Raw genomic sequence first — 27,817 nt, 5'->3', positions numbered from 1 at the left:
GCTGTTGCAGAGGGCTCGGTTCGTGGGTTCGGGAGGAGAGATAACCGGGCACGTGGAATGAGGCTGGTTTCCCTGGGGTTGGCCACCCAGGCCTTTTCAGCAGACTTCTAGGAAAGGTTTAAGGAAGTTTCTTAACCAAAAAGATTATTTTTGGTCAGTCATGATACCAAGACTCTTCCCTAAACTCAGAGGCAGGTTGTGGTCTCTGGAGGGGAGGAAACTGTGGGGTTGGCCACGCAGACGAGGCTGTGGTATGGCCCGGGGCAGAGCACGGTGCAGAAGTAGTCAGGGCCGCTGGGCTCAATCAGGTCACATACAGAGGAAAATCTCTGTGGGGACCCCCCCCGCCCCGGACCAGGGCTACAGCCATCCCCTCGGACCCCTGCACGGCGTGTGACCGGGACCACACGTGCCCACCTACACACAATGACCATAGGTGCAGCCCCAGCATATCAGGTGGAATTGCTGAGATTACCTGTGTGATAACCAAGAAAACAGTGCCCTAAGCTAACAGCGGCATCTGGGCGTGAACTTCTCTCTTGAACAATAATTCCAGAGGTGGGCAACGCTGAAGTGATGTGGTGACTCCAACTGTCATCAAGGACCAGATGGTGACCATAGTCACCTCATGGTCTAAGAGGGCTGCAGGAGTGCCGGTCATCATCTCTGCATCGATAAACAGATGCCAGGGACAGTGGGATGGGGAATAGGTCTTCCCCAGCCAGCTGGTCCTGTATTATGGAGCCTCCCTGGAAGTGTGTCCCAATAGTTTCCTCTCCTGTCCCACGATTCCCCTTTGCTGCAAGACAGACAGATATCACATCACTGAGAGATCGAAGAAGAAGTTTCAGAAATGCAAAACATGATGGGAACATCAAGTCACGTGCCAGGATTAGCTGCAGACTGGGTGAGCAGAGAATTCGTCAGCCGTCGAGAAGGGGAAAGGATTGCTCTGAGTGCAGGTCAGAGAGACACAGAGTCCAGGGCCCCACAGGGGATGGGGCCCTGCCCTCTGAAGGCGTTGGCTGGCTTCACACCCTGGAGCTCCAGGGCCTTCCACAAAGCAACAGGACCAGAGCGCAACGTCCGAACTCCTGGAGGGGTGGGAAGGGAGATTGGAAACAGCGCACCCACGGGGGAGAGCAGGGACCTGGGGACAGGCTGGCGGTCAGAGCGGAGGAAGCCCAGGCCGCCGGGAAGGCCCACGGAGCACGCTGGCCCCGGGGGCGGAGGCAGTGGTCCTGAAAGCTGAAGACGGATGTCCGACCTTCATCTGGGGGACGTGCGCGTGAACAGCGGCTTGCCCAGGTTGGGGCAGAGGCCCAGACACGCGCGCACAGTATGTGTCCTGCAGGGTTCCTTTTGCAGAAAGCTCAAAGCGGCAAAAAGAAACATTTCAGCTGGCGGAGCTCCAAGGGGTCCCCCCCCCCCCCGCCCTGTAGAGCCTCTGCAGGGGAGGGGCACCCAGAGAGTTTTGGGGGTGCCGCGCGAGTTCTTTATAACAACTTGTGAAGCATTATGTTTTAGCCATTTTTTTAGGTACACGTTTTACATTTCTAGCCAATAAAAAGTTTGGAAAAAAACCATGGGAAAATTTACAATGATACATGTTCCGTAAAGTTCCTCACAGCCTTGTTTCTGATGGCAAAGAATGAGCACGGGCGGGGGCGGGGCACGCAGACTTGGGCTCGGCTGAGGACTGGAAAGATGTCAGATATTTCCAGATGGACGAGTACGGACCGCCGGCCGCGGTATGTCGTGGAGTAAAGAGGCCACGCTGTACGATAACATATTTAGCATGGGTTCCTGTACATGAAAAATAGATACGAAAATTTACACATGCACGTGTGTGAAAAACGTATGGATGTCAGCACCACAAGGATGATCATGTACGATTTGATTGTATTGCAGTTTTCCCTTTTTATTAATCTGTCCGTTTCTCGTTTTTTCTGAAATGAAAACGTATTGCTTGCGTAATAGAAAATGTTCAAGGGGATAAGGAAAAAGGCCTGTTTCTCATTCCTCAGAGACAAACCCGGTTGCCATGGAGACCGGATGGCTGTCAGGACAGCGATTGGCTGGTGAGGTGCAGGATGTGGGATCCCAGGGCTTCCTTGGAGCCCGAGCTGGTGCAGCCAGCAGACTGCACTGCGGAGCCCGGCGCCAGCATGGACGGGGTGGACGTGTGGGCCAGCACCTTGGCCCAGCTGATGGCCAAGAGGAAACCCCAGGACACCTGGGAGCTGCTGCCTGAGGAGAACCTGGCCTCCGGGCACATGGAGGGTGGCGGTTTTCAGTACCGGCTGAGGGGGCTTTCCAGGTGCGCTGAGGGTGGGGGCTTCCTGTGGGGTGCCGGGGGGCGAGGGGCGGGAGCTGTTGAAGCACCGCCCTTGGTCGGCCCTGAGTCCAGGGCCCGGGCCGGCTGCGGCGGGCACCCTGTGGGCAGGGAAGAGGGGCACGCATCCAACCTGCTCTTGGCTCCAACAGGTAGGTGGGCCCGGAGCGCGTCCTCCCTTCCGGGAAGTGGGGGTGCCGGGGGACAGCCTGTTCTGTCCTTCCCAGTGCTGGCAAGCTGGGCAGTGCCGGCCACCCCCGTCGGGGCCCTGCGGACGCGGTGGGGGGGCAGATGCTGGTGGGGTGATGCGGCCACCCACGCGTGGGAGGCATCTCCCGGTTTCCATGGCAGCACTGACGGCCTAATGGGGGATGGGCAGGTGATGGTGGTCACACCCTGCCCTGCAGAGGGGCCTGAGACAGGGAAGCTGAGTCATGACTGTGACCGAAGGGGCCACAGGCCGAGGTGGGGCTGTGTCTGGCCAGGGCCAGGTTGGGAACCCTAGTGTTGTGAGGGTCACCGCATGAACCCCATTTCTTGTCAGCATGATGACAGCAGTGGGGATGGGCCAGGCCTGCAGGGATGGGGTTCAGTGGGGGAGAGGGCCTCACAGGTCACCAGGGGGACTCCATGGGAAGCCACACTCTGACACGGCGCCTGAAAGCCCCGGGGGCAGGTGTCCGGTGCCTGTCGGCTCTCCCAGGTGTTGGGAGAAACACGTCACTGTCCCACAGCCAAGCGAAAAAGCTGCCTGAAACGTGTGGTTGAGGGTCATAAACACCGTTTAGCTGGTTTTCAGCTTTCGTGCAGGCACACCAGCGAGTGGCGGGGTCACACAGCACAGCCCTACATTCTGCAACACGTGGCCCTTGGCGTGCGTGTTGATTCCACCGAAATGAAGTTGGAAGTGCGGCTCCCAGGGCACTGGCTGTATGGGTGCTCCCTGGCCACCTGTGGCTGTGTGCTGCTGGCCGGCCGATGCTCACGGAGCCCGTCCTCACCGGTGACCGCACTGTCTGGGGAATGCCCGCGTGTGGTCACTCGCCCAGGACCTGAGGGTCTGGGAGAGGGGGCCCCTGCCTGGCCCCGGGGCGTGCAGCCACAGAGACCCCAGACCAGCACCTTCCTCAGCCCCAGACAGCCCGTGCATGGCTCTCTTGCTCACGTGTTTAGAGCCAGATTGGACCCGTCGAAGAGGCTCTCTCACTGTCCTGCTGGGAGCCCCCAGCCCCTCCCGGCTCTCCAGACATCCCTCCCTGCCCCGACTTTATTTCCCTGTCACCTCCTCTCCTCTCGGATGGGGCTCTTCCCTCCAGGGCTTCCCCATGTTTCTGTGCACAGCTGAGCCATAGCAGATGCTCCCCCCACAGGTACCCATAGGGTGCTCCCCCCACCAGGTGTCCATAAGGATGCTCCACCCACCAGGTACCCACAGGGATGCTCCCCCGCCAGGCGTCCACAGTGATGCTCCCCCGGCCCCCTACCAAGTATCCACAGGAATGCTCCCCACCATGTACCCACAGAGGTGCTCCCCCCGTGCCCCACCAGGTGTCCACAGGGATGCTCCCTCCCACCAGGTGTCCACAGGGATGCTCCCTCCCACCAGGTGTCCACAGGGGTGCTCCCTCCACCAGGTGTCCACAGGGATGCTCCCCCCCACGAGGTACCCACAGGGGTGCTCACTCCCCACGAGGTACCCACATGGGTGCTCCCCCCACCAGGTACCTACATGGGTGCTCCCCCCACCAGGTATCCACAGGGATGCTCCCTCCCACCAGGTGTCCACAGGGGTGCTCCCTCCCACCAGGTACCCACAGGGATGCTCACCCCCCACCAGGTACCCACAGGGATGCTCACCCCCCACCAGGTACCCACAGGGGTGCTCACCCCCCACCAGGTACCCACAGGGGTTCTCACCTCCCACCAGGTGTCCACAGGGGTGCTCCCCCCACCAGGTGTCCACAGGGATGCTCCCCCCCACCAGGTATCCACAGGGGTGCTCCCCCCACCAGGTACCTACATGGGTGCTCCCCCCACCAGGTACCCACAGGGTGCTCACCCCCCACCAGGTATCCACAGGGGTGCTCCCCCCACCAGGTGTCTACAGGGTGCTCCCCCAGCCCCCCACCAGGTACCCACAGGGATGCTCCCTCCCACCAGGTACCCACATGGGTGCTCCCCCCACTAGGTACCTACATGGGTGCTCCCCCCACCAGGTACCCACAGCGATGCTCCCCCCCACCAGGTACTCACAGGGTGCTTGGCTCCTGGTGACATTTCCTCAGGGCTGTTAAGCCTGGGTCTTGAGTCCCAAAACAAAAGCAGCAGGACGCAGCAGGCAGTGCAGTGACCCCTCACGGGTGTCGGGCCGGGCTTCGTCCCTGAGCGGGTTTTCCCGCCAGACTGGTGGAAAAGAATTTGCCCTTTGGCTTTCAGACTGCGGGCTGCAGGTCAGGGGTGTGTACCTGCCCGCTGTCCCCTCCCAGAGGGGGCGCGGGCGCTCGGCCCTGCCCGCCGCTCACGGCCCCTCTGTCCTCCTCAGGCTGCAGTGTGGCCGCTGCCAGTGGGGCTGGTCCTCGGCGCACGTGCACATCCTCTTCCACGTGTGGTTCCACCCGGCCAGCTGCCTGGGGCTGGTGAAGATGCGCCTCTGGGGCCAGCGCTGCCGACTGTGCCCGCCGGGCTCCCAGGGGGCCTGCCAGGTGAGTCTCCTGAACGTGCGGCTCTTCCTCAACAAGCTGGTTCTGTTCATCCTGCAGAAGTGCTACGGGGAGGGCCTCAGCGCGGACCAGTGCCCCGAGATCTGCTTCGGTGAGCGCTGCGAGGCCTGCGACCTGGGGGTCTGCTTCTTCCAGAAGCCCCCAGACCCGGCCTGGGGGCCCGAGGTCCAGAGCCCCGGCTCCATTAAGGGCAGGTACACCTTGTACGGGGGTGACGGCGTGGCCTCGGCCGCGGCCGGCAAGCAGCTGCTCAGCCTTGGCAGCGGGCCCGTGGTCGACCGCTCCCGGGGCTACACCCCCAACTCTATCAGCATCCCCCTGTCCGTGTCCGACTTCATCAGGAACCCCGTGTCCGAGAGCAGCAACTTCTTCGAGCGCGACGACGACATAGTCACGGTTCCTTTCTCCCTTGTGGATGCGGGCAGGGACAGGGGGCCCGGCGCCGATGCCAGGGGCGGTGTTGGCCCCAGGGGGGGCCCCCTCCCGGCGGCCGAACCCCGCGGGCCGCTCGTCATTGGTAGGGGCTCCATCTACTTGCCTGCCAAGCCCACGGCCCCGCCCAAGGGCAGAGGGCTCCCGGTGAACTTCAAGAGCCCCATCTTCCATGGCCGAGGCCTCCTCCTCAACAGCATCAGGCCCTTCCAGCTCAAAGGCTTCATCTTCAAGGGCCGGGGCTCCATCCCCAGCCCCACTGACACCGACCCGGGCGACCGGGGCCCTGCGGGGAGCAGCCGGTTGCCAGTGTCCTACATCGTCGGCCTCACGGATGACGGAGAGGGCTCCGTCACCTTCCCCTCGTCTTTGGCCAACATCGTCATAGAGGAGGACTCCTTCCCCATCGTCAACGGCTCTGTCACCTTCCCCTTCATCTTTACTGATGAAGGCACAGGCAAGGGTGCTTCTGCCGGCGTCACCCAAGGCAAAGAGGAGGGGGGCGGCGGCCACGGCCCCGCCGTCGCTGGCCGGGAGCCCCCGCGGGGGCCCCACGCCCGCAGACCCGTCACCATCAGCGAGGGCTCCGTCACCATCCCCTTCTCGGTCTTCAACATCATAAAATGTGTGGGCCCCAGCTCCACCGCCAGCGGCTCCCCGAGGGGTGGCCTGGCCCCCCGTGGCCAGTCCCAGAAGAGGAGGCGGCCACGGGCCAGGCTGGGCAGGTCCTGCCCCGAGCCCGGCTGGGAGGAGGACTTGTGCCCCGAGGACGGCTGCTGCAGGCCCTGCTTCGACCCCTACGAAGAAGTGTGGATCTGGGTGTCCATGACCGTCTGCATCCTGTGGATTATGTACCTGTACAAGTTCAGCCCCTGACGGCCAGGGTGAGGCCGACGCCCCCCGTCCGGTCCCCGCTGCGCCCCTCCAGCAGGGCCGCCCAGGCCGCAGAGCAACGGGACCCCCGCCCCTGTCTGCACCCCCGGGCCCCCTGCCCCCCTCCCTGCCCTCCCTGAGCTGAGTCCTCTGACAGCTGGTCCTTACCCTCCCCTCCCCTTCCCACTTCCGTGTGTGTTCTGTCTCTTGATGTGAGTCGTGGCTTCGTGGATGTCCACGCCGTGATTTTCCGCCAAGCTGCCCACGCGTGCTCCAGGCACTTGTCTGTGTGAGTGTTACAATCCAGTAAAATAAAAGTTAAACGGAAAAAAACCCATGGTGCTCTTGGGCTGAGTGGAAGTCAGCACCCGGAAGGGTTGGAGGTGGGCGGGTGTGGTGGACACCTCCCTGCAGGGACCCGGTCGTTCCCAGCACTTGTTCCCCTGATGGCTTCTGGACTCCCTGCTGGGTGTGCTGGGCCGGGACGCTCTGCCCTTTGAGCACGGGGACGCGGGCCGTGCACGAGCCGCGTTCATGTGTGGACCCCTGGGACCCTCCTGGAGCAGACCACTTGCCACACCTCCCCCCCCCCCCCCCGCCGCTCTGGGAAAAGGTAAAAGCCCCCTTGAGCCATGGTGAACTCCCTGCCCCCCGACCTGCCCCAGGACCCCGTGCATGACAGCACTGCTGTGGTGGGAGAAGGGCCGTCCATGCCAGAAATCAGAACCCTCCTGTCAGCCACACTCTGGATTTCCATCTTCAGAGGCCACAGGGCCCACTTCTAAGGGGCAGGGGTATTGGGCTGTGCAGTTCCCAGCCAGGTGGAGGCGTGACATTGGGCATGACCATGTCAGGCCCCCATGCCCTCCTTCTCCAGGCGGGGCCCCAGGGAGGTGGGGAGTTGTCTGCAGGGACCCCGAGGTCTGAGATTTGGGCAGCGGGGGGTCAGATGAGAGGGTCTGGGGAAGCCTTGCCTTGTGGGGGGGGGCTGAGCGTATGGTAACCTTCGTCCAGGGCTCTGCCCAGTTGCCCTCTGGCCTGACCCGGATCCTACAGGTGCATGTTGGGGGAGGCACGGGGACGGGGTGCTCCTGCACCGACTACGTTGTTGGCTGGGAGAGAAGAGGTGCAGGTGAGGCTTCAAATACCAGCAAACCCAGAAGATTCCGCCCTGCCCTGAAGGCCAAGCCTGTGTGGGACACAGGGTCTACAGACCTCAGCCAGCCTGAACAGGAGCCCTCACCTGACGCCACTGAGACCCGGGGCAGACCTAAACACAGACCCTCCAAGTCCCGTCTACACTGGGTGAGAGCCTCACTGGGAGGGCAGGACCCACACCAGGTGAGAGCCCTCTGTCCTGGGGCAGCTGCCACCCCCGCCTCCCTCCCCCCCCAACCCTAACCCCCCCCCCCCACCCAGCATCCCATCTACACTGGGTGTGGACACCTACCCGGGAGTCTGTTAGGGAGGTCCGACATGGGCAGGTTCCCTGTCCTGTCCCCACACACGGGTCCTCGCCCAGCTCACTGGCTTCCCTGGAAATGACTGGGGGGTGGCAGTGCCCACCGTGGGATCTGCCACTGGACTCTCTCCAGGGAGGGACACTCTGCCCACAGTCGCGGGGGTCCCAGGGCAGGACCAGCGTCCCTTTGGGATGGGTGCTGGAGACCCTCCTGCCCCACGAGGGTGGGGGTCGGGAACCCTGCCAGGGGCTGGCCAGAGGGGCCTGTCCTTCCCAGAGGACCCCCTGGGGAGCACCTCCCTCAGCTCAGGGACCCTGCTCACCAGGGCTGCCCTGGGGAGGAGCTTAATATCTGAAACCGGGGTCTCTTCTGATTGATTGAGGGATGGAAGCCAGTCCGGCCCCAACCCCCTGGGGGAGCCCTGGTGAGAGTCAGGAGGTAAGGGTCCACCTGGTCCCTCTGCCGGTTGGCCGCGTTGGGCCCTTTCCATTCCCGCTCCCTCCTCCAGCTCCCGGCCCCTTCTCCAGCCCCTGACACCCTAAACCGCCCCGGCCCCTGGCCCCCAGCCCTACCCTCCCCAGTCCCTTCCTCTTCTCCAGACGCCTGCACCTCTTCCAGCCCCTCCCCTCCCCTCCCCTCGCCCCAGCCCCGCCCCTTCTCCGGCCCCGCCTCCAGCGCCTGGCCGCCCGCGCTGTCCTGAGGCGCCTCCGTGTGGCCGCTGGCGGGACACGCAGCCCCGCGATGGCGCGACTGATGGCAGCTGTTTAAATATTTCTGTTTAATCAGACGGTTTGTTAAAACCCAGCAAACTCCATCCGTCATCGACATCATTAACATTAGTCTTTATGAATAGCTAAATTTCATTAAATCATTAATAATTAACTCATTAAGAATTAAGTTTCATTAATAAGACCGATAGCAAATGCGGAGAGCAAATGCACTCGCTCTGTGACAGATCCTCATCCGGGCATCCGCATCCGGGCACACCAGCTCCTTTGAGCGCCTGTTTACCTTCGTAATCACGGGAGACTGCAGGCTCACAGACACCGGCTAAAATGCCAAGGCGTGCCTGGGACGCAAATCTAGGACAGCCTATACCTGAGTCTGCACCTGAGACTGCACCTGAGCCCACACCTGACCCACACCTGGGCCCACATTGAGTCTGCACCTGACCCACACCTGACCCACACCTGACCCACACCTGACCCACACCTGAGCCCACACTGAGTCTGCCCCTGAGTTCATGCCTGACCCACACCTGGGCCCACATTGAGTCTGCACCTGAGCTCATGCCTGACCCACACCTGAGCCCACACTGAGTCTGCACCTGAGTTCACGCCTGACCCACACCTGGGCCCACACCTGAGCCTGTTCCTGACCCTGTACTTGAGTCTCCACCTGATTCCACACCTGTCTCTTGTACAGCCTGAATGACCAGGTTGGGCCCAATTCAGTATGATGTAGCAATAACTATTTTTGGGAACTCAATCAATAATAGAGACACTGAATGTCTAAAACATCTCGAAGAGAACCAAAGGCAGACACATTTTAAATGCAAGTACTGTTAGTTCAGCCAGAGCCGGGGGGTGGGGGGTCTCAAAGTGTGAACAATTTCCTGATTTTTGGTAAATGTTCTAGTGAAGGAATGAGTCACACTTCCTGCGTGCCAGGGACTGAGCACAGCGATGTGAGCTTCTCAAGCTGGGGGAAGAAGGAAGGGCCCTGTGTGTGCGGAGGGGGGCTTCAAGGAGACCTCCTGCAGGGCAGGGGGTGACAGGGCTGCACCAGACGGACCCTGATTAGTTCATGCCCTGCACTGGGACGCAGGCGGTGGATGGGCACTTTCCCAGGCCCTCTCCCTGAGGGCAGCCACAGTGCACCGTCAGTCCCAGCACATCCCTGCCACGGCTGGCCTCCTGTAGGTACCAGATGCCCTTGCCCGAGGCCCTGGCAGGTGGCTGCGATCCCACTCTGCAAACTCTATCAGCTGGAATCCTGACTTCGAACTGTCCCATCTGAAATGCTTTTCTATCATCTTTCCTCTGAGTTGAAAAGTCAGGACAATTTGTTGATTTTGATCAGAAAACACATCTATCCTATAGTCCAGCCCTTCTCATCAGCAAATGTAGTCTGGCATTGTTTTCCAGAAAATTCTGGAAGGTTCTACCACTGTAATCACAAAGCGGCTGGGTGAGTGTGGGGTCAGAGCCAGGGCAGATCTTAGGTCCTCCTTCAAGCACCAGGGAAGGGGTGGGCCTGCCTCCTGGAAGAGCTTGTCCCCAGGCGCCCACAAGAACACACACTTACCCACTTGTGACCTGAACCTCCCCCTCCTTTTTTTTTTTTTTAAACCTTTCTTAACGTTTATTTTATTTTTGAGACAGAGAGAGACAGAGCATGAACGGGGGAGGGGCAGAGAGAGAGGGAGACACAGAATCGGAAGCAGGCTCCAGGCTCTGAGCCATCAGCCCAGAGCCCGACGCGGGGCTCGAACTCACGGACCGTGAGATCGTGACCTGAGCTGAAGTCGGTCGCTTAACCGACTGAGCCACCCAGAAGCCCCACCCCCTCCGTTTTTATTAGGAAAGTGATAGGAAACATTCTAACTCCCAGAAACGCAGGGTTCAGGAGCCGCTTCTTCCCCCTGCTTCCTGGTGGCACCGGGGCTGCAGTATTATTTTCCTTAGATCACGGCAAAGTGGGACTTTCTGTGGTGTGTAAAAGTCAAAATAATTCTATACGTAACACGATGTGTGTGACAAACAGCTGATCCCTCCCTGGCGGCCCAGCCATCCCCCTCCCCCTCCTCTCTGCTGTAGCTGTTACTTCTCTGCCTGCCCGGGATTTTTGACTTTTCCGGCGACGGCCGCCCTGGGCTCCTGGCCACCTCTGGGCTCCCCCGAGGGTCGGAGAGGCACTGGACGCTGACCGTGGGCCTCAGAGCAAAATGGCTGCGAGTCCTTTCCTCCAACGTTGACTCTGAGCTTCCTGGATCCCCAGGCCTCTCTCCTCCGCCGCCTGGGCGTTACTCACCCCCTGCTGCCCACGGGAAGCTTGCCGTTTCCACTAATTTTCAGCTAGGTTTTGACAGGGGCCTGGTCCCGCCAAGCACAGCCTTAGCGTAACCAAGAGAAGCTCTCTGATTTTCCTTCGGCAAGCGGCGTTAGAACGGAGCTTTTTAAGAAAGAAGGGCCACCCTCAGCGGACACTGCACACCTAGCCGCAGCTGCCACGACCCGGACCCTCTTCCTGACCCCATTTCGGAGCCTCCGGCGGGTGCCAGGCCCGTCACCACCTCTGTGACCCGACGCATGGGTAGTGGCATGTCCGTGTGGCCTCGGTTTGCATCTCCTTCATGACTCATGGTGGCAGACATCCGTGGTAAGTGTGCCTCACACACTCGACAATGATGTGTTTTCGGCAATTGTTGGGTGCAAAGTTCTGTAAACGCGCATCGTGTCCGCCGGGCCGACGGTGCTTCTAAGTCCTTACCTGTTGCTGAAGTGTCCGAGCCCCGCCCTTCAGTTCTGCCCGGTTTCCTGTATCAGGTTCACCAGGATTTAGGATTTTTAGGTCTTCCTGGCGGCTGATTCCTTTGTCACGATACGGCACCCCTCGTTTCCCCTGGGATGCCTCGTGGTCTGTCGTGGGCACCGCAGCTCTCTGACGCTGGCCGGCCGGGCGCACCCCTGTCCCGGAGACGTGCGGCCTGGGTCCCCATGCTTGAAGTGGAGTTGGGTCCTGGCGTGCGTCTCAGTCTGATGACCTCTGTCTTCGTTTCTGCCTTTGTGTTGTGTGCACTTTTCCATACAGTTGGCTCGAAATCCCCCTTTCTTGTTTGTTTCGTAACAGTCTTATCTTGGCGTTTATTTTGTACCTGTTCTGCTTTTTCTTCCTCGGTTCCTCCACTCCTTCCTTTTTGCAGAATTTTTTTGGCACTTCATTTTCTAAAATGTTTATTTATTTATTCATTTAGAGAGAGGGAGAGAGAGAGCGAGAGAGAATGTGTGCCAGTGAGCGGGGGAGGGGCAGAGAGAGGGAGACAGAATCCGAAGCCGGCTCCAGGCTCGAGCCGTCAGCGCAGAGCCTGGCTCAGGGCTCGATCTCGTGACGCGGGGATCATGACCTGAGCTGAAAGCAAGAGTCAGACGCTCCACCGACGGAGCCACCCAGGCGCCCCTAGTATTTCACCTTAACTTACTTCCTCTGCTGGCCTCTTAGTCATGCTTCTTCGTGCTCTGCTTTTAGTAGTCGTTCTGGGGATCATGACTGGGCCCGTGGCGTGCCACAGGCTGTCGGCCCCTCAGCGGGTGTGAGATCCCAGTGGGAGCACGGACCCACACCCTTCTGGCCACCGTGCTCCCTTCCGCACACACTCGAACCGTAATCGCATACTTTCTGCTTCAAGAGTGTGCGCCACAGGTCAGGCTCCTTGGGAGGCCGCGGCTGGCTGGGAGTTGTGGGCACAGACCTGTCACCGCAGACAGGAGCTGAGAATGGCGAGGGGGCCGCCGTGGATGGGTGCTCAGCCACTGCCCGGGCACTGCCCCCGGGAGCCGGCGGCCTCTTCAGGCCGTTCCCTCCCTTCTTCCCTCTCTCCCCTCTCCCCTCTCCTCTCCTCCTCCCTCCCTCCCTTCTCCCCTCTCCCCCTCTCCCCTCTCCCTCCTCCTCTCTCTCTCTTCTCTTCCTGCCTCCTTCCCTCCCCTCCCCTCTCCCCCTCTCCCTCCCTCCCATCTCCCCTTTCCCCCTCTCCCCACTCCCCCTCTTCCTCCCCCTCCCCCCTCCCTCTCTTCTCCCCTCTCCCTGCCCTTTCCCTCCCCTCTCCTCTCCGTCCTCCTCTCCGTCCTCCTCTCCCTCCTCCTCTCCCTCCTCCTCTCCCTCTCTTCTCCTCCTCCCTCCCTACCTCCCCTCCCCTCTCCCCCTCTCCCTCCCCTCTCCTCTCCCCCTCTCCCCCTCTCCTCCTTCCTCTCCCTCCCCTCTCCTCCTTCCTCTCCCTCCTCTCTCCTCTTTCCTCTCCTCTCCATCCCCTCTCCTCTCCCTCCCTTCTCCTCTCCTCTCCCTCCCCTCCCCTTTACTCTCCCTCCTCCTCTCCCTCTCCCTCCTCCTCCCTCTTCTCTCCCTCCCTCCCCTCTCCCCCCCCTCTCCCTCCCTTCTCCTCCTTCCTCTTTTCTCCCTCCCCTCTCCTTCCCCTCTACTCTCCCTCTTCCTCTCCCTCCCTCCTCTCCCCTCTCCCTTCTCCCTCCCCTCTCCCTCCCCTCTCCTCTCCCTCCTCCTCTCCCTTTCCTCTCCTCCTCCCTCCCCTCTCCCTCCCCTCCTCTCCCCTCTCCCTCCCCTCCCCTCCCCTCTCCCTCCTCTCTCTCTCTCTCCTCCCCTCTCCCTCCCCTCTCCCTCCCCTCTACTCTCCCTCCTCCTCTCCCTCTCCTCTCCTCCTCCCTTCCCTCCCCTCCCCTCCCATCCCCTCTCCCCCTCTTTTCTTGCTCATTTGCCTCTTTCCTGCTCCTGAGTCACCAGCGTATTTTCATTTCAGACACTGAGCTCTTTCCCAAGACCCTGTCCTCCTGGCCAGGAGGGAGAGGGCGGCATCTGGGGGCTGCCCCTAACTTGTTCCTTTCTCTGGCTCCAGTGGGAGCACTGCACTTTCCTGGTCTCCACTCTGCTCTGTTGTTGCCCGTGTTGTGTGAGAGGTCACTCCATGACGTTACATGACGGCCGGCCTGCAGGGTAGGTACGAGGCCAGTGAGGAAGAAGTGATCTCCTTGGGACGGGGTGTTGCCCCACGGATAAGGGCCTGGCCCCACACCCCTTGGGCCCGTTCTGAGTCCTTTTGTCTGTGGCCCTTCCTCCAGGACACGTTTCTTATTCCTAAGGCCTGGCCTTCTCAGGTATCCCCAGACTGTGACCCCCAGGAGACCCCCGTTTGGACAGGGCAGGGACACGGTGGCTTGCCCTGCACACAGGGCAGGCAGCCTCGGACAGGGATGCGGGGGCCCCAGGCTCTGGGACTGGGCCGTGGAGTCAGGTGCGTCTGTGTCTTCCTGTGGGTCCTGCTTCCCCAGGCCCCACCCCCTAGGGCAGGCCGCCCATGGCCTACAGTCAGCTTCTGCCTGCCACCCAGCGCCTGCAAGCAACCGCCCTGTGTTTGCCTGATTTTCTACCTGTTTGCGGTGGGAGGGCGTTTGCGGTCACTCGCCACGGCCAGAGGGGAGGTTCCGAGCATCCTAGCAGCTCAAGGGCACAGGTCGCCTGAGTGCCGGACGGGAGAGCCAACAGCGGGCGCGGGGAGTGAGAGCCCAGTGCCACGCCACCCCCCACGACAGAGCTCACCAGGGACAGGAACGCAGACACCCTCAGTGTGCTCCCTCCACGGGCCATGCCGTGGCTTGGGGGGGCCTGGGTCAGCCCGGCTGCCTTTTCCAGCGATGCCCGGCCTTCTTGGGCAAAAATTCTGACTGTGGGTCTCAGAGCCGCGGCGGCAGGCAGCAAGGCCTGGGTGATGGCAGAAACCCCGTGGAGGCGGGGACACACGTCCTGGGGGGGGGGGGCGGGCGCAGGGCAGGGCGTCGGGGCAGGGCTGTGGGCCGTGTGGAACGCTGGTGGGTTCGAACGGGCTCATCCTCCATGAACAGACCCTCGGAGATGTGGAACCGCACCGGGGCAGGTGAAGAAGTCAGGCCCTTCCCTGGTGGATGCGGAAGAGGAGTGTCTGTCTTGCCGCCGCCCCGAACATTCCGGAGGGTCTGGACTTAGGTCGTTGGTCCGCTGTTTGGGCCACGTGGTGAGCTGACTTCTTGCCCCACCGACCTGGTTGCACGTGGAGGTGTGTTCACAATCCACGGGCTCTGGTGCACCTGTTCCGGGAGAACTCGCCCAGCAGTCGGGTCCCCGCCGTGACAGTGAGACTCACCCTTGACCCCGGGCCACCCGCTGAAGTTCAAGCTCCCGGTCTTGTCCCTTTGCACTGTCTTGTCCCGGTCTGAGCACGAGCCAGGCCTCCTCCTGGGGTGGGGCTGCGGGCGGGTGGGGGGGCAGAGGAGGGGTCTACACAGGGGCGACTGGAGGGTTGGCTGAGCTCACAGCAGACGTGGCCTGGGTCTTCTCTCTCAAATGGAGAAGGAACACTTGGAAGTTTGTAGGGAAGAAACGCACGGTTCACCACGCTTGTGTTGGGGAGGGGCAAGCCCTTCGAGGCCGGGCTGTGGGGGGTCACTGCAGAGGACAGCGGACAGTAGGCTTCCCTCCGTGCACAAGGGTTTCCTGAATGTGCTTCTGATTCTGTTACCCCCGAGCCGTGAGCCACTGCAGTGAGCCAATCTGGCAGGCAGTGCGGGGCGTCTTCCAGAGAGACCAGAGAGAAGGACGTGGGGTCTGGAAGCCGGTCAGGGAGGCATTCTCCTCCGGTCCCCCCCCCGGCCCCTGGGGGGTGGCACTTGGAGGTCAGCCTGTGGGGGAGGGGTGGGCACAGGGGGAGGGGCCAGGGCCCCCTGGTCTAAGTGAGCGGCTCTGCAGCAGGTGTGTGTGCTGTGGACACCGGTCCAGACCCTGGGTTGAGGGGCCCCCTTGACTGCCCTCCCCCATCCCCTGCCCTGCAGCTGTGTCCTGGGGCTCAGGCGGTCGAGTGTCTGGCTCTTGATTTCAGCTCAGGTCATGGGGCCGAGCCCCCCGTTGGACTCTGTGCTGACAGCTGGAACCTGCTTGGGATTCTCTCTCTGTCTCTCTGTCTCTGTCTCTGTCTCTGTCTCTCTCTCCCCCTCCCCTACACTCTCGCTTGCTCTGTCTGTCTCCCTCTCCTTCTCTCCCTCAAAATACATAAGTAAACATTAAAGGCAGAAAATAAAATCAAGGGGTCAGGAGGGCTGGTGCCTCCCGGGTGCCCCTGGGGGCTGGGGCACCTCCAGCCTCAGACCCTGACCCCCTGCCTCCCTCCTTCCCTAGCACCATTGACGGATGGGTCATTGGCGAGTGACACCCTGTAAAGTTAGGGTGTCCGGTGATGATCTGATGCACGGTTACGATGTGATGTAGCCACCACAGTAAGGTTAGCTAACACCTCCGTCCCCTCCCACGTGACTCGTCACCGCTGGGAGAGGAGAGGGAATGAATATAGGGATGGTAGGCTTGGTGGCTGGTGTGGGGACAGCGACGCCTGGAGGGAGAGAACACCCTGAGTGTGAAGCCTGAGGACCCCCTCCCCTCCTCCAGCCTGAGCAGAGAAACCCAGGGCCTGCTCAGCTACCCCCCGAGTGGGGCCTGTTCCTACGACGGCAGGTGTGCGTGCGGGGTGGGGTGGGGACCTGACGGGGGGGGGGCAGGCAAGCCTCGGGGCCCCCCTGGGAGCAGGGCCCCTCCCTGTCGGGAGGCACCTGCCCTCCCGGCCACGGGGCCAGCGGCAGAGGACGGTGTGTGTGAGCCTTGCATTTCGTTTTAAAACCTTTTCTGTTCTATGAAACTTCTGTACAGTAGCTAGCACTGAACTCCAGAGCTCAGCTCGGGGCGCTGGGACAACTGTGAATGCGGGGAGGCTCCACCCCAAAAAGGTGCAGACCATCTGTCCCCACAGCCAGTTCCCCACCCGCCTGGAGGCAGAGTGGCCGACTGGGGGCCTGCAGGGTGGGTGGCTCCGCCTCCTTCGCTCTACACGCAAGCTCACCCCACCCACGCTCACCTGCCCCCCCACCAGACCTGTCCTGAGCCCCTGGGGGGGGGTCCTTGGGGCTGTGGCTGCTCCCTCCCCGCCCCCACCCTTCCCGAGCCCCTCAAAGCCCTTGGGGCTGGGGTCAGCTCACCTCCCCCCATGCCTCCTGTGTCAGAACCTGCTCAGCTTTGCCCAGGTGATTAGTGGTGGGGACCCCAAAGACGTGGCCGGTCAACTGCCTGGTGTCCCTTGGCTTCTATGTTAGTGGGAGGGGTAATGGGCTCGTGACGGACAGCAAGGAGGGTGTGGCTGTTCTGGAAGGTTCCGCACAGCCTCACAGCAAGGGCTGCTGTGTGAAAAGGCTCTTCCACCCCACAATGGTCTAACTGGACACCCCAGCTCCCTAGCGTTGACAGTAAATGCGTTCTAAGTTTACCATCAGATAAAGTTACCCTCAGCAGCTCTGGGCTCTGTGAGCATCAGCGAGTGACTTCTGTTCAGGAACTATTTTGGGTATTAATACCCACGCTCCCCAGTGTGTTATCAGTGGAATCTCCTGAGTCACGAGTGATGACAGACGGTCTGGGGATGGCCGGAGGGACATGGCTGGTGTCGTAAAGGCACACTCGCTGGACTCGCTGTCCACTTGTTCATTTGGCCAGACAGACACCCCTGCTCGGTGTCGGGTTCTGGGCCTTTCTTCCTGGATGTTCACGCTCGCCTGTCTGGTCTGTGCTCCGCTCTGGGGGTGCCCTACGAGGAACCTGCGTGGCTCCGAGTGTCACTTAGCTGTAGGTGTCAGTGTTTTCTCTGGGGAGTCTCCCATGACCTGCGAAGTCCTGCTCATCCTGTCTCCCTGCCAACTGGATCAGAGGGTCAAACGAAACAAAACCCAAACCCTGTAAGCAGTTACATCTGGAGAGAGGACACAGACCGGATCCCGTCCCCCGAACGGGGGTCCTGTGTCACTGAGGATGAAGTGCAGTGGTGACAGCAGGGCGGACGCAGTGAGAACGGGGGTGGTGGGCTTTGGGCTCACACGTCGGGACAGGTGCTGGCTGCAGTCTGGGTCCCTGTTGGCTGATGTGGCCCAGGTCCTCTGGTGGCCTGGCCTCCACCATGTGCTCGGTTTTCTTGCCCCAGGACTCCAGGGTGGTCACAGCCATAGCTGGGGTGCCTAGGGACAGGACAAGTGCGGTCAAGCACTGAACCCCAACCCTAACAACCTTCGTGGCTTTGGAAACACACGCCTTTCCTTTTTAAAAAAATTAAAACAAATTTATTTTAGAGAAAGTGAGAGAGAGAGAGAGAGAGAGAGAGAGAGAGAGAGAATCCTAAGCAGACTCCATGTTCAACTGTGAGCCTGACGTGGAGCTCAACCCCATGACCCGGGATCATGACCTGAGCTGAAATCAAGAGTCAGACCCTCAACCCACTGAGCCACCCAGGCGCCCTGAATACACAACTTTCCAATCCTGAACTTTCCAACTATAAAAAAAGGATTTTTAGTTTCCTGAGATGTTGTGGCTAATGTATGAAGTATTTAAGAGAATTCTGCACAAGCACAGAGCTCTACCCAGCATCACACGAGGCCGCATCCTGGGGTTGAGTTTACGCGTGTATTTCGATCAAAGGCAAGAAAGAGCCGAGTTCCAGGCTGCAGGCAGGAGGCCAGAGCCCAGGACAGGTGCCTGTGGCTTCTTAGGGGCTAAAAACACCACGGGAGCTTCCAATGTGTGTAAATGTTAAAGGTATGAAGAAAAGTTTGCACAAAACATGTAATCCGATAATGTTGGGCTTTATTGGGTACCTGTCATGTGCTGGGGGGAGGGCGACGCCGTGATGGGACCCGTGGCCGCGGGGACGGGGGATGAGCAACGCCTCCGACTCCCGCTTGCGCTCAGGCCCCGCAGCCTCAGGCTGCCGTCGTGTCTTGTGCGTGGGAAGGCTGGGGGCCCAGCAGGCACGGCCGCGTGGGGGCCTCGGGGGGGCCCTGCAGCATCTTGTTCCTGCCTTCCAGCATCCGAGCCCACTCGCCGCGGAGCCTAGGACAACGATAATTTCGGCCTGTGAGTCAGCCGTGGGCCGGCGGCAGCCAGGCCTCTGTCGGCACCTCCGCACATGTTCCCGTGCAGCCGTCCCCTTCCAGGCGGCCAGCGGCCGTGACCTTGTGGGTCCCAGAGAGCCCTGCCACCTCGGAGGCCCGGCCGGTCCCGGGCGGGGGCGATGGCCCAACACGGAGGGGCTCACTCCGGTCCCCAGCCCGGAGAGGGAAAGTGCTCTGTCCAGGAAGCAGCTTCTGGAAACTTCTGAGGCCGGGAGAGACTGAGCCATGTCCTGAATTCCTCCTTTGTCAGTGGGCCTGGTTTGTTGTGTAGGAGATGTGCTCACGGGGACCGGACACAGTCCCCACGGTCGGCCTGGGCCCCCTCACCAGCGCCCTCACACGGGCTCCTGCCGGGGTACTCCCAGCCGCCTGTCCAGCCCGCCTGCCCGCTGGTGGCGCATTGCTGTGACCACAGCATGACACACGGGGTGACTGGGTGGGAACAGACCTGAACATCCCCGTGCAGGCCACGGCCCCGCTCTGTGGTTTGGGTTTGGAGGGCGCGGTGTGGGCTGGGAGCCCAGCTCCCGAACGCCTCTGGGTCTGGAGGACAAACCGGTAAGAGTCGTGCACATAGATGCTGTTCCAGCAGCCGGAGATGTGAATGAGGAAGGTGCCTCGGAGCAGCAGGCCGTTAGGCTGGTGTCACGTGAGGGCCATGTTCCTGTCCCCTCACCAGGGCGCAGCTGCTGACTGGCTGGGCCCAGGGCCCGACATGGCTCCCGGGAGCACGTGGGATGGCTGTGGGGCTGCTGTGGGGGTTGTTGTCATCCAGCAGACAGGGAACAATCCTTCCGGCCAGGTCTGCGGCCTAATGACTAGCCCCATATCCCCCACAGAAGGTCACACTCCACAGTCTGTCCCTGAGCAGCCCGGACCCTCAGTGACAAACCCAGCCACTGCCGACCACACTCTCGCTGTCTGACCCGGCGCCCGTTCCTGGGACCCGGGTCTGTGGGCAGAAGACCCAGAAGTTTCCAGGGTCTGAAGGTGCACGTAGGACAAGGCTGAGGCCGTGGCGCCCTCACGCGGGAGCCGAGGGCTGGCAGGAGGCATTAGTGGGAGGTCCCTTCTTCCCGTGTTCGTGTTCGGGCTGTGTGTGAGATGGGGGGCTGAGCCATGCAGAGAGGAAGGACACCCTGGCGTCCCGTACTGGGCCTGTCGGGGAATGTGTGCTGGATGACAGGTGAGGTGTCCTGGATGGTGGCAGCCAGGCCTCCGGCAAGGTCAGCGCCAGACCTGGTCCCACTGCCCCTCCGGGAACCCTCCTTTCCAACTGGGCGCCCAGGGCAGCAGCTGCTGGGGTATTTGAGGATGAAAGCTGTGGTCACTCTGGAATATCTGGCCATCTGAGCCCTTGTCTAGGTGCGAATTATGTGCTAACCTGCCCTTTTAGCTGTCCCTGAGACCAGGCACCCCTGAGTCTGCTCGGGGTCACCTAGGAGACCCTCTTCTGCACCCACAGACCCCTCGCCTCATCTCAGAGAAGAAAGGGGCTTTGGGTCTGCAAACGTGTGGGAAGGAGTGTGATGATTTAGCCTGCGGTCTGGGGTGGGGAGGGGGGGAAACGGTCAGAAAATCAGTCTGCGCCAGACAAGGCTTCTTTGATAACTTCTAGCAAGACCTTCCGGAGTGGGGGATGGGGGGCAGGGGGTGGGGGGAGGGAGGAAGGGTTGCAGGGATGGGGAGTGGAGGGCTGGGAGGTGGCAGGTGGGCTGGTAGGTGTTAGCGGGTGGGGTTGCAGGGATGGGGCATTCTCCTCCCCAGCCCAGTGATCAAGGTTCTAAGCTGAGTCAATGTGAGTGGTGTTCCGTGGTTGCAGCCGCTCCTCCTGTGACTGAATCTGAGGGCAGGGCCGGTGTCTGGACGGTGATGGCCGAGCGGCCCCAGGCCGTGCTCTGCGGCGAGCTCACCTGTCCAGGGCGCTCCTGCGGGTCCTCATGTCCTCGCTCTGCAGCTGTTTTGTGTGCAGCTCGATCTTTTCCTCCCAAAACTTCTTGATCACACCAGCATCGTAGGCTATTCTTCCAGGCTGCTTCAGAGTGTAGCTTTTGCTCATCTTCTGTCAAAGGGAAAATTGATGACACTTAGCCGTTTTGTGCTGTGTTGGTTGGACTGCACAGGGAGTGGGCGTGTTAACCATGAGGAGGATTCAGCCTCAAATCCCTGATTCTCGGAGCAGGGTGGTTCTCAGAACACCCACGTGGGGACCCCCACACCGAATCCGTCAGGGAGGTAGTCGGTAGGCACGCCTGAGAGCAGCCTCCGGGGTCTGACCTAATAAGGGTTAGTATCCCAAATCTAAGGCAGGGGTGCCTGGGTGGCTCAGTCAGTTAAGCATCCGATTTTGGCTCAGGTCATGATCTCCCCGTTCTGAGTTTGAGCTGTATGTTGGGCTCTGTGCTGACAGCTCAGAGCCTGGAGACGGCTTTGGATTCTGTGTCTCCCCCCCTCTCTCTCGTGCTCTGTTTCTTTCTCTCTCTCTCTCAAAAATAAAAAAAAACATTAAAAAATAAAAAAACACACATGAGAACAAAATCTGTAAAGAACTTACACAATTCAGCACACAAAACAAAACAAAAAACAAACAATTCCATTAAAAATGGGCAAAAGATATGAACACTTTCCCCAAAGAAGACATCCAGATGGCCAATAGACACATGAAAAAATGCTCAACAGCACTCATCATCAGGGAAATACAAATCAAAACCACAATGAGATGTCACCTCACACCTGTCAGAATGGCTAAAATCAACAGCACAGAAAACAGCAGGTTTTGGGGGGGGACACAGAGAAAGGGCAACCCTCTTACACTGTTGGTGGGAATGCAAACTGGTGCAGCCACGGCCAAAAACAGTATGGAGATTCTTCAAAAAATTGAAAATAGAACTACCTTATGACCTCAAAGTTCCATGATTGGGTATTTACAACCCCCCCCCCAAACAAAACCCACTAATTTGATATATACACCCCCATGTTTATAGCAGCACTATCTACAATGGCCAAGATATGGAAGCAGCCCAACTGCCCATTGACTGATGATGGATAAAGAGGATGTGGTGTATAATATACAGTGGAATATCACTCAGCCAGAAAAAAGGGATGAAACCTCGTCATTTGTGACAACCTGGGTGGGCCTAGAATATATTATGCTGAGTGAAACAAATCAGCCAGAGAAAGACAAAAACCATAGAATTTCACTTCTACGTGTTATCTAAAAAACAAAACAAATAAGCAAAAAAAGCAGGAAGAGACCCATAAATGCAGAGAAGCACTGGTGGTTGCCAGAGGGGAGGGGCGGGGCTGGAGAGAGGGGCGCAGGGGAGAGGGAGGGCCAGGCTTCCCGTTCCGGTTACGGGGCGAAGGAGTCCCGGTGCGGGAGGCCCAGCGCGGGGACCGCAGCCAGTGGCGCTGGAGGAGCGTCGCGCGGTGACCGCCGGGAGCTACGCTCGTGGGAGCACGGCGTCCTGCCCACGCCATCCGGTCACCGCGTTGTACACCTGAGAGTGACGTGACGTCTTGTGTCAACTACACTCAAGTTAAAAAATTACGAGAAGGAACTTGAAGTTGACATTTAACAAAACTCATCTTCTGATATCATGCTTCACACACGCTTGTTTCGAAGCTGGAGGCACCGAGTTCCGGGAGTGAACCCTCCCAGGAACCAGAGGCCACTGTGCCCAGGGGGAGGGACACCTGGACACATCGGGGACGCGCTGGGGGACCTGCGGGAGCAGGGCGCAGACTGAAAACAGTGAGAGGGACCAGGTGATGCCCCTGCCATCAGGACCCTTGCGGACCGGGCTTCGATGCCTCCTCTGCCTGGCCCTCCCTTCGGGCCCCGTGGTGGCACCTTGGGGACAATCACAGGGAAGAGGCTAGGAGCTTCCATGGCTGTTTGGCTGGAATTTTGTGTGGGTCCCATAAAAAAAAATGGGCTTTATGTCTTTTAAATGTCACTTCCTACAATTGATTTTGTTGTGCTTTACCAGAGTGCCAGCAAGGCTCCAGCTGGCCACTCCTTCCAGAAGCTTCCAGAAGCCTGCCTGACCTCTCCTGGGGACCCAGTCCTTTCCTCTCTCACTGTTGGGATCTCTCTTGGAAGCATCCGCAGCACCCAGGACGGCACGTAAAACACCTGCACAGTTGGGGCCCGTGGGTGTGTGCAAACATTTAAGTGAGCAGGACACGAATGAATTAGCATCGTGAAGGTGGGGGGCCTGGGCCAGACCTCAGGGTGATCATTGGCCCTCAGCCCCTCCTGCAGCCGGTGTGTGGCGGGATCCCTGGGGACCCTGTGACCTTTGGGGTGAAGGCAGTGAGGGAGTTTCCTTCCCTGACCTGCTGCTGGCTGAGTTCAGGGGTGTGAAGTTGAGGGAGAAGGCCCCTCCCCACCCCCAGGGCCTCTGGGCTCACGCTGCAGGTGGGCAGGTCCGGCTCCTGGGGGAGGCCCTGGGGGCACAGGCAGCAGAGCCCGGCCCCGGGACATGAGCCCAGAGGTGGGTGGAGGTCAGCTGGGGGGCTCCTGCCTCAGTCCGGCAGGGCTACCCCAATTGTGTTCACTGGGGCTTCTGAAAGCAAATCAAGACCTGTGGCCCCCCCACCATTAACCAAGGTCAGGAGGAGACGGGGAGTCTCATTAGGAGTTGAGACTTCTGTGCTGGCAACAGAAAGTAGGGGACCCAAGAGGAGGGCCCCTGTGCTCTGGAGAGTGACTCAGTGCTGGCCTCCAACAAGGGTGGAGGGACCTGGGACCTGGGAGGATAGGGGTCCTGGGGAAGAGGGGCAGGGGTCCCCAGGATGGGGCAGGGGTTCTGAGGGGGAAGAGGAGTCAGGGGTTCCTGGGAGGAGGGGGGTAGAGGTCAATGGGGGGAGGGCAGGGGTCCCAGGAGGGAGGAGGGGCAGGGTCCCGGGAGGGAGGAGGGGCAGGGGTCCCCAGGATGGGGCAGGGGTTCTGTGGGGGAGGAGGGGTCAGGGGTTCCTGGGAGGAGGGGTTAGAGGTCAATGGGGGGGAGGGCAGGGGTCCCCAGGAGGGGTCAGCAGTTCCTGGGATGAGGGGTCAGGGGTTCCTGGGAGGAGGGGATTAGAGGTCCCTGGGAAAGGAAGAGGGCAAGGGTCCCTGGGAGTAGAGGGGCAGGGGTCCCTGGGAGGGAGGAGGGGCAGGGGTCCCGGGAGGGAGGAGGGGCTGGGTCCTGGGAGGGAGGAGGGGCAGAATCCTGGGAGGGAGGAGGGGCAGGGTTCCAGGAGGGAGGAGGGGCAGGGTGTCTGGATGGAGAAGGGGCAGGGGTCCCAGGAGGGAGGAGGGGCAGGGTCCGGGAGGGAGGAGGGGCAGGGGTCCTGGGAAGGTGGAGGGGCTGGGTCCCCGAAGGAGGAAGGGCAGGGTCCCAGGAGGGAAGAGGGCCAGGGTCCCCAGGAGGGAAGAGGGTCAGGGGTCCCGGGAGGGAGGAGGGGCAGGGGTCCCGGGAGGGAGGAGGGGCAGGGCCCCAGGAGGGAGGAGGGGCAGGGGTCCCCAGGATGGGGCAGGGGTTCTGTGGGGGAGGAGGTGTCAGGGGTTCCTGGGGGGAGGGGTTAGAGGTCAATGGGGGGGAGGGCAGGGGTCCCCAGCAGGGGTCAGCAGTTCCTGGGACGAGGGGTCAGGGGTTGCTTGGAGGAGGGGATTAGAGGTCCCTGGGAAAGGAAGAGGGCAAGGGTCCCTGGGAGTAGAGGGGCAGGGGTCCCTGGGAGGGAGGAGGGGCAGGGGTCCCAGGAGGGAGGAGGGGCAGGGTGCCGGGAGGGAGGAGGGGCAGGGGTCCTGGGAGGGAGGAGGGGCAGGGTGCCAGGAGAGAGGAGGGGCAGGGTCCCAGGAGGGAGGAGGGGCAGGGGTCCCAGGAAGGAGGAGGGGCAGGGGTCCCAAGAGGGAGGAGGGGCAGGGTGCCTGGAGGGAGAAGGGGCAGGGGTCCCAGGAGGGAGGAGGGGCAGTGTCCCGGGAGGGAGGAGGGGCAGGGTCCCAGTAGGGAGTAGGGGCAGGGTTCCAGGAGGGAGGAGGGGCAGGGTCCCAGGAGGGAGGAGGGGCAGGGTGCCTGGAGGGAGAAGGGGCAGGGGTCCCAGGAGGGAGGAGGGGCAGGTTCCCGGGAGGGAGGAGGGGCAGGGGTCCCCAGGATGGGGCAGGGGTTCTGTGGGGGAGGAGGGGTCAGGGGTTCCTGGGGGAGGGGTTATAGGTCAATGGGGAGGAGGGCAGGGGTCCCCAGGAGGGGTCAGCAGTTCCTGGGACGAGGGGTCAGGGGTTCCTGGGAGGAGGGGATTAGAGGTCCCTGGGAAAGGAAGAGGGCAAGGGTCCCTGGGAGTAGAGGGGCAGGGGTCCCTGGGAGGGAGGAGGGGCAGGGGTCCCGGGAGGGAGGAGGGGCTGGGTCCTGGGAGGGAGGAGGGGCAGAATCTTGGGAGGGAGGAGGGGCAGGGTTCCAGGAGGGAGGAGGGGCAGGGTGTCTGGATGGAGAAGGGGCAGGGGTCCCAGGAGGGAGGAGGGGCAGGGTCCGGGAGGGAGGAGGGGCAGGGGTCCTGGGAAGGTGGAGGGGCAGTGTCCCGGGAGGGTGGAGGGCAGGGGTCCGCAGGATGGGGCAGGGGTTCTGTGGGGGAGGAGGGGTCAGGGGTTCCTGGTAGGAGGGGGGTAGAGGTCAATGGGGGGGAGGGCAGGGGTCCCCAGGCGGGTCAGCAGTTCCTGGGACGAGGGGTCAGGGGTTCCTTGGAGGAGGGGATATGAGGTCCCTAGGAAGGAAGAGGGCAAGGGTGTCTGGGAGTAGAAGGGCAGGGGTCCCTGGGAAGGAGGAGGGGCAGGGTCCCGGGAGGGAGGAGGGGCAGGGGTCCCGGGAGGGAGGAGGGGTAGGGTCCCAGGAGGGAGCCCGCCTTCTGGGTTTGTGATCTTGCTGATGCTCAGCTCCCAGGAGGTCTCTGGTCTCAGGACGGGGTGGCCGTGGAGTGTGGCCATGATGAGCTGATACATGGCGGACAAGCCTGTACCATTGGTTGCCTGGCGGACTTAGTGTCCTGGGCTGCGGAGCAGACGGTCCCTAGTTACAGCACTGCCCCCGAGGCCACCCAGGCCGGCCTGGCACAGACCACCTCACTGCACTTCCGGAAGGGGTAACCCTTGGTCTGAAATAGCCCTGACTTGGGGCCGAATGTGCCAGAACATGGCAAAGAAGTCAGTCCTGCTATTTGAGAGAAAGTGATCCAGGCAGGCTGACTGATGTCACTTGCAGCCAATCCTTTTGGCTCCTGCTCTCAGGTCAGCCGTGAGGGCACACGGAGCCTGGGTCCTGTGGGTGTGCCCGCCACGCCCGGTCCCGGGTCTCCTCGGGCGGCCGGCCCCGTGCTGCAGCCCCAGGTTATAGGAGGAGCCGGGGTGACGGTCCAGGCCCCGGGCTTCTCTGAACGAGGGTGCATCCCCAGCCTGCAGCTGCCTGAGCCCCACACGGCCCTGGGAACGTCCCGGCTGTCGGAGCTCAGGGACACGAGGCCCTGCGTCCCCACTCACGTCTCGGGACAGGTCCTCCCTTTACTGTGTGACTTGCACCCTGATGGGGAACAGACACACCAGCGTCTTCCCAGTTGGGGGAAAGCGAAGGGCTCGTGTGCCCCCAGCACGTCACCCCCCTTCGGCGGGCACCGTGCCGTATCACGTGGCGGCTGCCGCCGTGACCGTCCAGCCGTGGACGCAGGTACAGTGGCTGTGGGGCCGCGCGGGCCGTCAGGAGGCGTGTTGTGAGCACTTCTTGAGGCTTTTCTTGAGGCAAAAAGTCAGCCGTGGGCGCCCTCTCTGATGTTCCGGAAACCTACCGACGCGCGGTTTACCGGAAGGGCTGTGCCCAGCCGCGCCGGCAGCCGGGAGTCGTGCTGAGCCCACGCACCTGAGCGCACCCACCCCTGGCGGTCCGCGGGGGGCAGCGCGCCTGCTCGTGCCTCTGGGCGGAACCCCCCACAGGAACCCCCCTCGGAGGCGCGTTTGTTCACATCAGTACAAGCGGGAGGCCGAGCCCTTGCTGCCCTCCCCTGTGCTCCCCTGCAGGGCTCCCGAGGAGGCTCAGCCCTGCCGACCCTCGTGGGGGAGACAGACAGACAGACAGACAGCGGGAAATCCAGAAAGCAGGTGGAGGACCCAGAGCGAAACAGACCCCGGAGCCGGACGCGGGATGAACTCAACGCCAGCTGGCCCTGCACCCGGGGCGTCGCCACCAGAAACCCGCCTGGAAACAGTCACCACGAAGTTGAATTCTCGTGTGCGCCCCAACCCCTCTCCGTGGTGCTCACGTATTAGGGGCCCCCAGATGCCGCCCTGCCTCCCGCCAGCGAGCTCGCCTGGCACATCAGAGCTTACTTTGCAGGTGACTCTCGGCCCAGTCACTGGGCGTCCTGGGGTGTCTTCCCCGGGGTGGGTGCCCTCTGTCTCTCCAGAGCTCACCCGCTGGTCTCGCCCGTCACTCACTTATATGGGCTTCGTGACGCGCACTTGGCCTCAGGTCAGTTGCTGGGACAGCGAGCTGTCTTCTGTCTGGCTGCAGATCCCGAGACGTAATTTGGCTCCTGGCACGTAGCTGTTGGCGCACACGTGTCCCTCGGTCCTCCGTCCAGAAATGTGGAGTCTGCTGGCCTCGCTCCCTGCCTCCCTGCCGGATGGCGTTACTAGCGGCCGACAGCTTGGTTTTCTTGAGACGCTGCTCCCGAGGAGCCCCGGGGGTTGACAGGGAGCCAGAGGGCAAGGAGACAGTGGCACCCAGGTGTCGCCGTCCCCCGAGAGTGTGGGCTGCCTGGGCATCGCGCAGGGTCATGGGCCTGGTGTGAGGAGTGGTGGCCTTTGCGGTATTTTTTGTTTATTTTTTAAAGTTTATTTATTTATTCTGAGAGAGACCGAGAGAGACAGCGTGGGAGGGGCAGAGAGAGAGGGAGAGACAGAATCCCAAGCAGGCTCTGCACCGTCAGCACAGGGCCCGACGCGGGGCTTGATCTCACGATCCCGGAGTCGTGACCTGAGCTGAAATCAAGAGTCCGATGCTTAACCGACTGAGCCACCCGGACGCTCTGCCTTTGCATTTACTTTGATTTGTGTTTATTTAGTTTTACTGGATCCTCATGTGCATTTATGTTACAAGCTAGCTTTATTATTATTTTATTTTTTAATATAATTTGTTGTCGAGTTGGCTAACATACAGCGTGTACATGGTGCTCTTGGCTTCGGGAGTAGATCCCCGTGGTTCATCGCTTACATACAGCACCCAGCGCTCA

The 27,817-nt window shown here is 61.3% G+C and overlaps 2 protein-coding genes across 2 annotated transcripts; one reads left to right on the top strand and one right to left on the bottom strand.

Annotated features, from left to right (window-relative positions):
* Window positions 1–2,168: 2,168 nt before the first annotated feature.
* On the top strand, window positions 2,169–6,363 carry RTP5 (receptor transporter protein 5 (putative)). Its single transcript, XM_047084872.1, has 2 exons — window positions 2,169–2,320; window positions 4,878–6,363. Exons 1-2 carry the CDS (start codon window positions 2,169–2,171, stop codon window positions 6,361–6,363), a joined length of 1,638 nt encoding a protein of 545 aa, XP_046940828.1.
* A 12,007-nt stretch (window positions 6,364–18,370) lies between these two features.
* On the bottom strand, window positions 18,371–20,621 carry FAM240C (family with sequence similarity 240 member C). Its single transcript, XM_047084862.1, has 2 exons — window positions 20,476–20,621; window positions 18,371–18,500 (listed from the first exon to the last, which is right to left on the bottom strand). The coding sequence occupies exons 1-2, from the start codon at window positions 20,619–20,621 to the stop codon at window positions 18,371–18,373; spliced, it is 276 nt and encodes a 91-aa protein (XP_046940818.1).
* Between the last annotated feature and the right edge of the window lie 7,196 nt (window positions 20,622–27,817).

Source organism: Lynx rufus, unplaced genomic scaffold, assembly GCF_022079265.1.
Source record: "Lynx rufus isolate CCGP_SWC_20201006 ecotype Redwood Valley unplaced genomic scaffold, mLynRuf1.p SCAF_2, whole genome shotgun sequence".
NCBI classification, from domain to species: domain Eukaryota; kingdom Metazoa; phylum Chordata; class Mammalia; order Carnivora; family Felidae; genus Lynx; species Lynx rufus.
Note: the sequence above shows the minus strand (reverse complement) of the source record. Positions and strands in the feature narration are given on the sequence as shown.

Bases quoted from the DNA above. Each gene is read 5' to 3' on its own strand.
- FAM240C (XM_047084862.1), bottom strand. From the start codon at position 20,621: ATGAGCAAAAGCTACACTCTGAAGCAGCCTGGAAGAATAGCCTACGAT. The intron at 18,501-20,475 runs GTGAGCTCGCCG...TCGTTGTCCTAG, and splicing joins CGCAGGAGCGCCCTGGACAG to GCTCCGCGGCGAGTGGGCTC.
- RTP5 (XM_047084872.1), top strand. From the start codon at position 2,169: ATGGACGGGGTGGACGTGTGGGCCAGCACCTTGGCCCAGCTGATGGCC. The intron at 2,321-4,877 runs GTGCGCTGAGGG...TGTCCTCCTCAG, and splicing joins CGGCTGAGGGGGCTTTCCAG to GCTGCAGTGTGGCCGCTGCC.